The 13401-nt window shown below is 34.3% G+C and overlaps 1 protein-coding gene across 5 annotated transcripts in view; it reads right to left on the bottom strand.

The window, feature by feature from the left end:
- The window catches only part of PTPRK (protein tyrosine phosphatase receptor type K), a 510632-nt gene that overhangs the window by 202013 nt on the left and 295218 nt on the right, over positions 1 to 13401 (bottom strand). For all 5 annotated transcript variants that reach the window (XM_074368389.1, XM_074368386.1, XM_074368385.1 and 2 more), the window contains exon 7: positions 4384 to 4677. In XM_074368389.1, the coding sequence (XP_074224490.1) occupies positions 4384 to 4677 (294 nt within the window). The remainder of the gene's footprint in view (positions 1 to 4383; positions 4678 to 13401) is intronic.

Below are 13401 nucleotides of genomic sequence, written 5' to 3'. Positions count from 1 at the left end.
TCTTGACCTTCCCTATGAGGGAGATGCTGCTAAAATGTCAGTTAATCATAAAGCAGTGCCACAATGGGTTACCCAGAAGCAGAAGGCAATTTAAAAGAGCAATTTTAACATGCAATTGCCAAAGCATGCAATGCAGACAATTTCTGATGATGGCATATTTTATTTCCATTTAATAAGAGAAAGAGAAAACTGTATTTTCTTAGGTTCTATACACCAGATGGTATACCCAGAGGAAATAGACACATGGAAAAAAACAAGCATGCTTTCTTTGATTGTTCAATGGAGTTTTTGAATTACTGCCCATTTAAGACAACTTCACATTTATACCTTTTTTTAAAAAATGTATAAAATGCCTGAAGAAGCATTATGTGAGCAATAACATGGGTCAGGCTGTAAACTAACAGTGAAATAATCATACCCCTCAGGTACATAGAGAAGCATGAGGCAATTGTAGGTGGCTACAGCCACAAGAGGCTGTAATTACCACCTCTCCTAACTTGAGTGACCCTGAAGCAGGTAATTGCACTTACCACATGATTTTAAAGTACTTTAGAAAGAAAACAAAGAAATAGCTTTGGTAACTAAGCAGGACATTTTCAGAAAAGGATAAAGTGAAACACTGCTTTACCTGTTTAAAATATTTTAAACTCGGCATATACTTGAGTGTTAAGAACACTAATCAATTGTGCTTTCAATAAAAGCCAAGTTGCAAACATTAAGCTATGTTTTCTCAAAGAATAAGTTACCCATGCAGATCCTATTTTTAAATGTCTCCCAGATTTTACCTGCTGTACTTTCATTTACTCATGCTATACTCTTCTGAAAGGGGGAAGAAAAGATCACCTATAGTAGGAGAAAGAGGGGAAAGAATTCAGGCTTTTCAAGCACCAGAAAATGGGTGTGAGCCCCACTGGCCCAGCTAGCCGAGGTTAGACAAATCTCTGTTTTTTATTTTGCTTTTTCTGGATCTTAGATTCACTAGCTACAAGATGGGGATAATAATATCCAAATAACTATAAAGCAGTAGCAAACAATACTTAACTATGAAAATCTACATTTGTATTTAAAATATAAAATTTACTCATTAATACACATAAATAAAACCATTTAATTAACTTGCTATAAAATTATTTACTGACAGATTTCTGCCAAGAAAACAAAATTTATTACTGCCAGAAGTAAAATTTCAAAGGCTTAAAGACATTAAAATGGAATTTTTAAGACAGTAAATAGTAACTAATTTACTCTTTGATTGGTACTTAGTCAAAAATTGTTCCTCTGTGATCCACCAAAATAAAATAAGAATTCCTGAGAGAGAGAATGTAATCATTACGCCTGTTACTTATTGGAAATTCTTATAAAATTGATATCAGACACATACATATAGCTAAAAAATATTTATACTTATTTTCAAGGCTTCCTGGTGGTCTAACATACAGGATGTATTAAAACAGTTATTTCAAAACAGTAAATATTTATTCAGTCAGATTATATTAATGGTAAAACACTACCCTACAATGTGGCATTCTCCCAGTATTCATTAAAATGGAATGGTTTACAGAACCAGTATTCAGAGCTTGCACAATTTAACAGAATTAGATGGGAACTTCTCCAAAGGTTACATTTAGCATCTCAGTGGGGTCATTTCTCCAGATTATGAAGAATTTTTGTACTAAATATCAGATAATATCATAGTCAGCATATGTTGTGTTCTATGTTGTTGTTATAAACCACCAGGCTGAGACCAGTGACGGTGCTGGTGGGGTCTGAGGGATCTTAAATTTGGGGAAAAGGATCTTGAAGAGGGAAAGTAGATGGACATCATCATTTAAACCAACACTGACTCTATTTAGACATGCAATGTTTATCAATTATATTCAAATTTTGCTTTTCAGAAATTATTTAAAAATTAATACAATATAAAATTCATAAGGTTTCCCTCCTTTTCTAATAATAGAGCAAGATTAGTAGACATCCTAATGAAACAAAAACCAGTTTCTCTCCAACCCACAATGTACTTGAAAAATCTAATCTGTAGGTGCTTTTTATTTTACCATAAAAATCCGCATCAAACATATCTTATGAGGACATAAATAAATTAATAAAAATACGTGACAAAGACTCACTACATGTGAGACATATTTTTAAAAATAAACTTTTTACAGTTGGAAGTAAAACTACAAATGAGTGAGCTTGATACCATTTTATGCCACAGAGCCCACAAATTAAATGTTTCTCAAATAACATATCAGAAAAAAAGACCAATATAACTTCAAAATGTCAAGACATTTATAAATTTGAAAGCAGATATGAATGTAAGTTATTTTTATCCTATTCCCTCCCACACAAATAAGGTTATTCTCAAAATAAAACACCTCAAAGCACTTCACATAGTTTTACTTATTGCAGTTCAATACGCATTTTGAACATAAGCATTCAATAGGGATAAATCAATGCTCATTAACACGTTGTTTTCACCCACTTAATACAGCATAACTAGCCTTAAAACACACTCTGATTTATTTGCAATCTCCATTGGCCTTCATATCAATGGCTAATTTCAAATAATTCCTAGGCTAAAAAATTACATATTAACAACACATTGTGTGGTACTGTTAATTTTTAATGATCTATTTTGATGAAAATAAAAAATTAGAAGGCAGATGAGACATTTAGAAGAAAGAAGTTCGGACACAGCAAGTCAAGAGGAAGATCCACTAGAATTGTCAATTAACATTTATTATTTCAATTTGCATGTATCTTCTAAAAATTAAATGTAGGGGGAAAAAGGTAATCTCATCAGAAAACGTGTAGGCAGTAAAATGGACCCTATTGTTCATCTCTTTCTGTTTGCCTGGGATATTAATTTCGGAAGACAGAGTGAGCTACTTCATAGTTTCCACACTGTCTTGTCTTTAAATTATTTCTCTGATTCGCTGAGGTTGTAGAGTCAACTTGTTTTCTCCCCCAGGAGGCTCAACTACTACAATAAGAGTAATGTGTCACATTACCTAGAATAAGAAGACTTAGCTACACGGAAAACTTGAAAGGCAAACTGTGTGATTTAGGCTGGGCCATGGAGACTCACCCAAAGTCTTGTGGGTTAAGCTGTTTTTCAACCACAGGATAAATGTATGACACTAGTCAGCAAATTAGCAGACTCCATTGTCCAAGTCTCAGACTAATGATTGAGCAGTTAAACCTCCTATTAGTGATCTTTCAATATTGATACACAAAATATATTCCTATTTAAAATTAACTTGTATATATTAATATGTAAAAATTGAGCCAGATTAAAAAATACTTAGGGATGACAGTACATCAGGCAACTTCAGGGACTTCACTTTGATCTTCGATCAGTACCCTTGGTGAGTTGCCTCAGAATACTGATTGCTAAACAGAGGTTAAAGAAACAAAAGACATTTCACAGGCATTTACATTTTCATAGGTCCCCACAGTCTTAGTTTTCAATTTTCAGAACCTAAATCTTTAAATGTTTAAGATGCATAGATCCATGTACTAACTCTGCAGGTGTTTCAACATAATGCTTGATGGATAAAAAAATGTTGCTTTCAACTAAACTAAAAAATTAAACTATTTTCAACAATAAAATAAAGAGTGCACTTTTAGTGCACTCTGATAACCTAGACAATTAAACTTTCCAGTGGCTTTTAATAAATAGCTAACAATTTCTCCCATTATAACAATGTGGCATGATAAGGAACAAGGATGTATGTTTATACATTACTTTTATTTCACTTTTTACTCTTTCTTTCTGCTTTCTCCATGTACTATTATTTTCACCACTCTGATTTAGGCATGAGGAGGGCAATGGCAAGTCTTAAAAACATAAGGAAATCCTCTCTATATTTTACAACTGGTCGTCGAGCTGCTGCATTAATCCTCAAAAACAGGATTTTCTGAATAGAAGAGTACTTTTACCAAGGATTTGCTCAGAGTTAACTTTTCTAATTGGTATTATCAGATATGGCCTCTGCACTGACCATAATGTAATTATCGAGGACAATTTCCACATAGTAGAAAGGTATTCAGCATTTGCTTCAACTGCCAAGGTTCTCTCTCTCAATAATAGCTTCACCTGCATCTATTAGAGATTTTGGGCTAAACACAAGCAAGTTGAGTCAAATTACCAAGCAAGAAAAGATTGTAGCTTCATAATAACACTGAATAATAATAAACACTCACACTGCCCTTAAATCAAATTTATGACATAATTAAGGCGACAATTCACCAAATTCATTGAAACTCTTAGAATAGTGTGACTAATCATGTACCAAATAATTAGAACTTTTAATATTGTATGTCTGTTATGTGTCTTATGCTAGATTCCTCCCCCAGGCAGAGTGGACTGCTCTGTCTTACCTGCACATTTGGTTCTGGTGATGAGTGGAGGTCCTGGGAGCCCCGTTCCGCCTTCACCAGGTCTTGTAAGCAGAACACGGATCTCGTATTCAGTATCTGGGTCCAAATGCCATAATTTATAAGTTGGAGCATTGACTGCGTGGGTTTCTGTCCAGGAGCCCGATGTCATTCGGTACTCCACTTCTTTCAAGATAATGGGACCATCGCCAATGATGGAGTTGGCATTTAGCTGAATCAGCAAATATGTAGGCCCAACACCAAGCAGCTGAGGAGGAGCAATGGGTCTTGGTGGTTCTAGGAGAGATGAATGTGCAGTCTCATTAGTTAGAATCCAAAGACTATAATACACAGAGTAATGCCTCTGAAAGCCTAAAGGCTTTAGGAAGAATTTACTTAGGACTTTATAATAAAAACTTAAAAGAATACTGGAAATGAGTGGTCTGGAAACTGGACTTTTAAAGAGCAAATACTTTCACAGATGGTATATGACACTATTCCCACAAGTTTCCTTTTATTAAAAACATGCCTCTCTGAGAGATAAATCTGTAAAGGCGCAGTAACCAAGGGAAATAAGGAGAAAATATTTAGAGATGAATAGCTCTGATTAGCTGCGAAACAGAGTACAGTTGGTCTTTGACATTCTTGAGGTCCTAAAACCTTTATAAATCCCCAAATTAATTAATACTGCTGTAACTCATTATTTCATTCCTGAAATATGATCAAGTAGTGTTTTTGTTTTTATTGTGTTTTCCTTTACTTCTGCAGAGCTCCTGCAGATGAGATGAAAAGAAAGCACAGCAAACTGAACTCAGGGGCTGATGCCGGGTGCTGACTCGTTTCCACACACCCATCTCTCAGCGTTAAGAAGCTGAAATTTACACCGAGGCATAATCACAAATCATTACCTATCAGTGGCCTTTGGGAGTTGCATGTGATAAGGCAATGCATCAAATATTAAACTCAAATGTCAAAGGTACGCTGCAATTTAATTTTGAATAGCTTAGATATTTGTTGCTTGAAAGAAACTTTGGGAAACATTATTTCAATGTTTGAACTTACAGAAATGATGAACGATGAATTAGAGCACTTTTTTTTCCCTTAACAACAATGTATGTGAAATTTGATATTGAACTTTATGGAGGATCCCATAGCTCTAGCTCTGTCCATATGTCTCTAACTAGTACATTGTGATCAGGTGGAAGAACACTTCGTGGGGAAGCCAGAAGACTTAAGGAAAGTGTTAACCTTAATAAAGTCTTAACTGCCCCAAAATTGTTTTAAAGGCTTTTTAAAAAAAAGATTTAAAGCAAATTATATGAAGATTACACAATAACAGCAAAAGAAGAATTCCATTTCCAAAGAGCCACCCATTTAAGTCAAAGGTTTAGTTAAAGACAGGAAATCGGAGAATAAATGCTGTATTATTATAGACAAAAAATCATATGAAGAAAAACTATGAAATGCAACCACACAACACTTTTCTTGTCACCCTCCTCCATCACCAGGTAGTAGTGGGTTGTTAAGAAGAGACAGCCAATATTTTTCAAACTGGATTTTCTGTTTTAATAGCAATACATGCTTAGAATACAACAATACGAGAAAGCTCATAGACAGGTTCTGCCTTCTGATAAAGGTATAAATGAAGTAGGGTTTCCGGTTGTAGCCCAGGATTTACTTTTAAACTCCAAAGTACAATTTCTGCCTCACGAGTCCCTCAGTTATTAACAACCCTGACATAAGGAATAAGACTAGCTGGCCTAGATCTCTACCCAGGCTAAAGTAATTTTTAAGAATTTTCCTCCCAAATTCATATGACAAATATTTGTTGAGTAACTACTCATTGCTAAGCTACCCTATACATTTGGTATTCATATAATACGGCAAGGGAGGCATAATAACAATAAATCAACAAATTCATTGTTTTAAATTGAGAATTATATAGAAAACAGATACTGAGATAAAGAATAACAGATAGGGGAAGGAAGTATCTAGTGAGTAACACTAATATTTTCTACCCAAAAATCACTTGAAGAATATAAAGTTACTCCAATCAAGAATCCTGACTCATTATGGCAATAGCTTTCAAATTAGTTATCAGTAAAATCATATGAACTTGTGCTTCAGTGTTGCTCTGATTTAAAGTGAAAATAAAGCTAAGGTTAAATAAGACAATTTATGTGCTATATAAACTGTTTACATTTAGAATTATTTCTATTTCTTTGGAAAAGCAGTTCTTAACACCTGATTTATAAACTTTAACTACAAAATTTCTCCTTTATGGTTTAAAATTATTTCAACAATATATAGTCAACACTGAGTAGATGGTGAACTATTTCCAATTTTACAACTGACTTCAATTGAGAAGTTACAGAGGAAAGTTTAAATAAAACCAAAATAGTTTAGAATTTTCATTTATCAGCTAAAGAAAGATAGAGCTAGACATTTCATATCATGAAATTTTACCAACTAGTCTAACAACTTCTGTATTTCAACAAGTTTTGGTAGACAAAGAGAAAGAGAAAGTTGACATATTTTCTAAACTTTAAACTAAAATGAAGCTGAAGAGAGAAATGAATGTAACAGAAAAAATGCAAATGTCTTCCCCGACTATCTAAATGCTGCACATATTTTAAGTAGTCTGGATTTTGCAAATAAACTGAGCTGCCTCATATATGCAATGTTTGTTTTCATTCCAGATGGCTCATATACTGACTAAGTAGGAAATGATGCTAAATTCACAACTTACTGGGGTTCTAACCCAGAGCAGTGATGCGTCACTCACATTACAGCTGAACAACAACCTGAAGATGTCTGATATTTAACATGACGGAACACTTTGTCACAGGAACTATAAATAACAAACCTTGGTTAATCTATCAATGTATGGGTGTCCTTAAACCTGACCTAATAAGTGTATACTGAATGTTAAATCTCACCCATCAAAATTCTGCACATCATTGTCACAGAAAATAAGGAGAAAACAAAAGAGGAGAGCAGAAGATGGGAGGGAGAGGAGAGAGGAAAAGCTACAACCAAACATATTCTTAGAAACAAATAAAAAAGTAAAACATAACATTTCTCCTATCATTTCTATCTCTAAAGAAATGATATGTAAAAGAAAACAAAATATAAAGCCAAGTGATCTGGTTTTAAAAACTGTATACACTGACAGCTGAGTAAACTTGAATATGTTATCTAACTTCTTGGCATTACAATTTCCTCATTGGTAAACTAGGCATAATTTTAAGAATTTTAAAAGACTTAACATTTCTAAATATGTACGTAAGTCCTATATTTGATGCTACTTTGTTTCTGCCAGAGAGCATATGAATTTCAAAATCAAAAATTAATATTCAACACTAGTGTTTTGTGTACATCAAAAACTAAGTTTGATGTAATCAGGTTCTTGGCCCAAAGGGCCACAATTCACTCCTATCAGTTTTATATCTCACTCGCCACAGCCAAGTAAACAAAAGGGGCGGTCCAGTAATCAAAGCAGCAGCTCAAATTTAGAACTGTGGCAGTGTTCAGAGAGGCTTAGCAGCATATACATTGATTAACAGCATGATTATAAGTGAAACTTACCATTAATGAGACTAATATACCACTACATATTAAAGTTTTATGTTTGAAGGAAAAAGTAGCCTCATATTAGCATATGCATTTTGTTTTTAGACCCTTGAGAACAAGGAGGCTTATTTATGAAATCTCTATTCATTTCAATAAATTATGCATGAATTTTAATCAGTTAGCAAATGAACAAGTAATTGTTCTGCAGCAATATTAATATTCTTCATAACTTAATACACTATCAGACCCAGAGGTGTGGTGTGAATAAATCCCAACTGTATACTAGGTATCAGCTGAAGCATGCAATCCCCAAAATACAAGATAAACTTTGCCAATGTTACCAATTAACTTTCAATTAATGACTTACATTCATTATGCTAGAGCTAAACCTATTATAAAATTGCAATTATACATTCAAATTGCTATATTTGTATTTTATTTCAAATGATTTTTAAAAGTGTCTTGAAATCAAGGTAAGTCATTAGGAAAGTATATTCTCATCTAGTTATTCCTGTTATAATGCTATTTTACAAACATATGTGTCACTTATCAACATTCAATTAATTAATAAAATGCAAAATCAGAAGTAGAAGCTACGAAGCCAGAAAAAGTCACTTAACAAAGTAAGTATCAAGGCAAATGACACCTCTACATTCATCTTTCCAAAGAAATAAATAACCTCTCAATTCTGTCTCCCTCCAAATTGTTTTATTTACTTGTCCAAGAAGCCTTGACAAAAAGTATCTTGAGATCACCCTCTCACTAGCAGAAGCAGACAGTGCTTTGTCTCCTATGGCTGCTATAACAAATGACCACAAATGTGGAGGCTTTAAATATCAGAAATTTATTCTCGCAAGGTTCTGGAGGCCAGGTGCTCCAAATCAGTATCACAGGATCAAAATCAAGGTGGCACCGGCCACACTTCCCACAAACGCTCTGGGGGGAGTCAGCTCCTTGCCTTTTCCTACACCTGCTAGCTGCTGGTATTCCTTGGCTGGTGACCACATCACTCCAATCTCTTTCACTGTTAACACTGCCTTTTTCTCTTCTCTCTGTAGTCAAATCTCTTTCTACCCCCTGTTTATAAGGATATTCTTGTGATTATATCCATGTGCAGGGTCCACATGGATAATCCAAGATACTCTCCTCATCTCAAGACTCTTAACTTAATCACATCCCCAAAGACCATTTCCCCATATAAGGTAATAGTCTTCGGCTGCAGAGATTAGGATCCTATTTCGTTGGGGCCACTTTTCAGCCTATCACATACATGAACTATGACTTCATCCTTCTTCCTAGGAGACATCTCAGCTCCACCTTTTCTCTGGGTGGTAGGAAGCTTGGAAAATAATTCTCCTAGGAAAACATCCTAGCTAGATTCAGAGCAGCAGAAATTATTTAAAAGGCAATATTTATCAACACTGTCTGTTCACTGCTATTTATTTTTTAAAAGGAAATGAAAATAGAGATGATAAAAATTATTACTCAAAATGGCTACAAGAATCAATGTCCCCTTACTATGTCTGAATTCCTGTAAAAATCAAATTAGAATATTTGCCTTGGAGATAGATATTTTCTTACTTGCTACCACTTGTTTACTTAAATGAATAGATCACTTCAAATCAGTATTTTTCTATTTCTTTACCATTCCTCTCATTAAAATTTTGATCCAGTTCCATTTAAAAAAATGAATTCACTCGTTCATGCTTCATGTTGTTTAATCTTCTCCCTCGTCACCTATCAAATGTTCAAGTAAACGGGAAAAAAACATTAGAGACTGAAAGCAGGAAGAATGACATCAGTGTACAAAATAATTCGAGCATTTATTTTATCAGCTACCCTATAATAATTTTAAATGATTTTAAATTGTGGCTTAAAAAGATAACAATATAATTTAATGGTACTTGAGGTGTTTCAAGAAATTTAAAATAATAACACTGATGAATAGGAAGATGGCCTTTCCTCCCATAAGAAATGGAAGGCAGGCTAGATAATTAGAAACATTGTCTTTGGACATTTAATATCATATGTATGGCACCATAATGTTTCATTTTTTCCTTAGATATAAAAACATTAAGTACACATTTGAAAATTTTCAGATGCATTTAACAAGATTTCTCCTGCATCCACATTGTATAAACTGTAATGCATTTGCATAAAATACATTTATGCATAAAATACATTTATGAGAAGAGTTAATAGTTCTTTCATGATTTTCACTGTTACTCTCTGATGCCTCAGATTTCCAGCCCTAACAAATTCCTTAGGCAGCCAAAAACTCTTCATTCACTCTTTTGGCTACTACTTCATAATGTTTGCATGTAGTCAGTAAATTCTATAAATCATCTTTCAGATAAATTAATAATTATGTTTAATTATGGTGATACATTTGTGCGTTGTCAAAAAATTTTAATTTAATATATTAAATTTCTTTTAAATCCAACAATCCAATGATAGATACTTTTTTCAAATCATATCCTTCAGGTGGCTCATAAGCTTGAACTGGTCAAACGAAGTTAATGCTAAGACATCACAAAGTTTGAATGTTGTTAAACCTGAGATTCCTATGACAGCATCTAGACCATGTATCAATCAAAAGGAGCCACTGGTATCTATTCATCTCCATGAAAACTACATGAGTGTTAGCTCATAGTCACGGTGGACTACGCAGTGTGTGCTGTGCCCACTGCCCATATTCACAATATTTCACACACACACACACAATTCTGAGAAGCATGAAATAAGCACACATGATTTCACAGCAGTAAGTAGGTAGAAATACTTCAAAGTCGAAAAACGCAATTGTGCAACAAAGCCCTCTTTTAATGAATATATATATATATTTGTTTATACTATGTATTTTTATCACTATTAATTATATCTATCTAAACAAGAGTTCCTCCATTCTTTCCCAGTGATTCCCCACTGACGACAGCTGTTCAAATGACTGAGGAGTGTTACTTGCTTTGAGTGGCCAGGGGCCAGGATTACTTGATCAAGAAACGCACATGGCAGTTCCACATAATGAAGAGTTCTCCAGGCCAAAATACCATAGGCTCATCTGAAGAAACATACAATATTAAAAATAATTTCCTCTCAGCAATCTGTGGCCTATGCTTACCTAAAATTACATCACTTACATTTCCATTTCTCAAGAGTACTAGAGTAGAAGTCTGAAGATGGTGTAAACCCGAGCCACGTGATCACTTACTCACACGGGCTTGAACACGGTCAGGGAGGCACACGGGCATGTGAGTATACAACCTGCTCACCAACAAGCGAAAGGGTATTTCTGGAAAACTATCAATGTAGAACGAGAAATAAAAATGTATTTATAGACTAAAATAATCCTACTTCTGGAAATTTAATGTAAGGAGATAACTAAATCTATGTTTAGAAGAGCAAAACATTAAGCAATCAAAATATGCTACAATAGGAAAATGGTGACAGAAATTATGATATTTTAATAGAATTTCACACAAACTTCAAGAACACAAAGTTGTGAAGATTATACAACAAACATCAAAGGACATTTGAATGCTTAGTTGATTAGCACGCTCATTTTAAAAAGTATATCCCTATTAAAATCAAAGGGAAGGGGAGGGGAGGGAAGCGAAGGGAAGGGAAGGGAAGGGAAGGGAAGGGAAGGGAAGGGAAAGGAAGGGAAGGGAAAAGAAGGGAAAGGAAAGGAAAGGAAAGGAAGGGAAAGGAAAGGAAAGGAAAGGAAAGGAAAGGAAAGGAAAGGAAAGGAAAGGAAAGGAAAGGAAAGGAAAGGAAAGGAAAGGAAAGGAAAGGAAAGGAAAAGAGGTAAAAAGAAAGCCACCAAGCACCACCACCAGAAGGAAATAAACCAAAAAGCTAATAGCAGTGATTGGGGAACTATGAGCCTACGAGTGGTCTTCCTTTTTCTTTTTTCTTTATTTTCCAATAAAATTTGTAATGTGCTCATAAAACTTTCTCATCATCACATTCTCAGTGTCTGTCATGGTGCCTAAGTTCAATAACAGCATTACAGAATGAGTGGCTGGCTCACCAATGCCCTGGGGTGGGGGTGGGGGGGGTAGTTACCCATGCCACTCTAAAAAACAATTTTCTACATAAATTCTGTTCCATAAATTTGTTCCATACAAGAAAAGTTAGACTACATCTCCAGTGTGAGAACCAAAATCTTGAGATGGCAATAGTAAAACTGTGCGAATTTTATTTATTTTCAGATGGTGAAATTAACTCCTCAAAATGTAAGATTTACCACCTTGAGCTCTGAACCATGTTGCTAGCCAATTGCTCTGACAGTGATACACAGCACCTACAAAATGTTACTATTTAATTAAAGGAGTTAGTTGACTGGAACAAAAGAACACTTTCTAGGCAATTGCTTAGTGACCAAATGGCATCAAATGATTTATCCACCTTGTAAAAAAAGGCACAGCTACAAACCTATGTAATAATTCTTTTTTGTCTTTCAGTCAAATCAAATCAATTATTTTTTAAAAAGATTTTCCATGTGAAGAAAAAGTTCTCATATATGTATATATGAATATCATTTTATCAAAATACACAATTGCACTAATAGTACTAGAATGTATACCAATAACTTGAGTTTCTTGAACAAAAATTTAATCCAGGGTAGGAAAATTTTCTGATACTAAATATTGAAAAGCTGTTTTGCCTCTCAGTCCCCGTGTAATATGTATTCATTTTTTTAAAACTCCAAAATCTGTGGAATTACAGTATTTAATCTCAATGACATGGCTCTTTCCTGCTGCCTCATGTGCTGAAATAAGAAGAACCATTTCAGCAACAAAACTGCAAATTTTGCATGCTGAATTTTACATCCTATACATTACCATGGCCTTTTATTCATCTGGATTTGAAAACACTGCTGCAATAACTTTATCACCTGCTTGAAATAAAAAGGCAGAGCAGCAGCAGCACACGATGTTAGATCTGCCAATAGAAACTAAAAACAAGGTTAGGTTCATAATTAGGGTATATGAAAAGGTGAAGGGATTTTAAAAAGTGAAGTTGATTTGCTTTTTAGCCCATGTAATCTAACTGTGAGATAACTACACAATTTCATTTCATTTTGTCCCCAAACGATGCTAATTAATATCTGTGCAATGAATTCATTCAGAATTATGAATTACTGCAATAATTCAACAACTTTACAAAAGCCTCCATCAGTGCCACAATCCATATGGCATGGTGGCAAACCACATATGCTATGATGAAAATTACAGATCCATTTGATTGAATCATAAACTAATATGGAAGATTTCTCTTATGGCCATTTAATCCCTCATTTCAGCTTGGTCAGAGCTCAAACTGTTCATGCATTTCAAGGAAAGAACATGCAGTTGATTCCAAGAATAACAATCAGGTAAGTAGTAAAACTGGGAAAGCCTTCAACTCTTTGTTTGGCTCCCTCAAGTCTAGGGTCATAAACAC

Source organism: Camelus bactrianus, chromosome 8 (assembly GCF_048773025.1).
Source record: "Camelus bactrianus isolate YW-2024 breed Bactrian camel chromosome 8, ASM4877302v1, whole genome shotgun sequence".
NCBI lineage: Eukaryota > Metazoa > Chordata > Mammalia > Artiodactyla > Camelidae > Camelus > Camelus bactrianus.
This window is presented reverse-complemented; position numbering and strand designations above follow the sequence as displayed.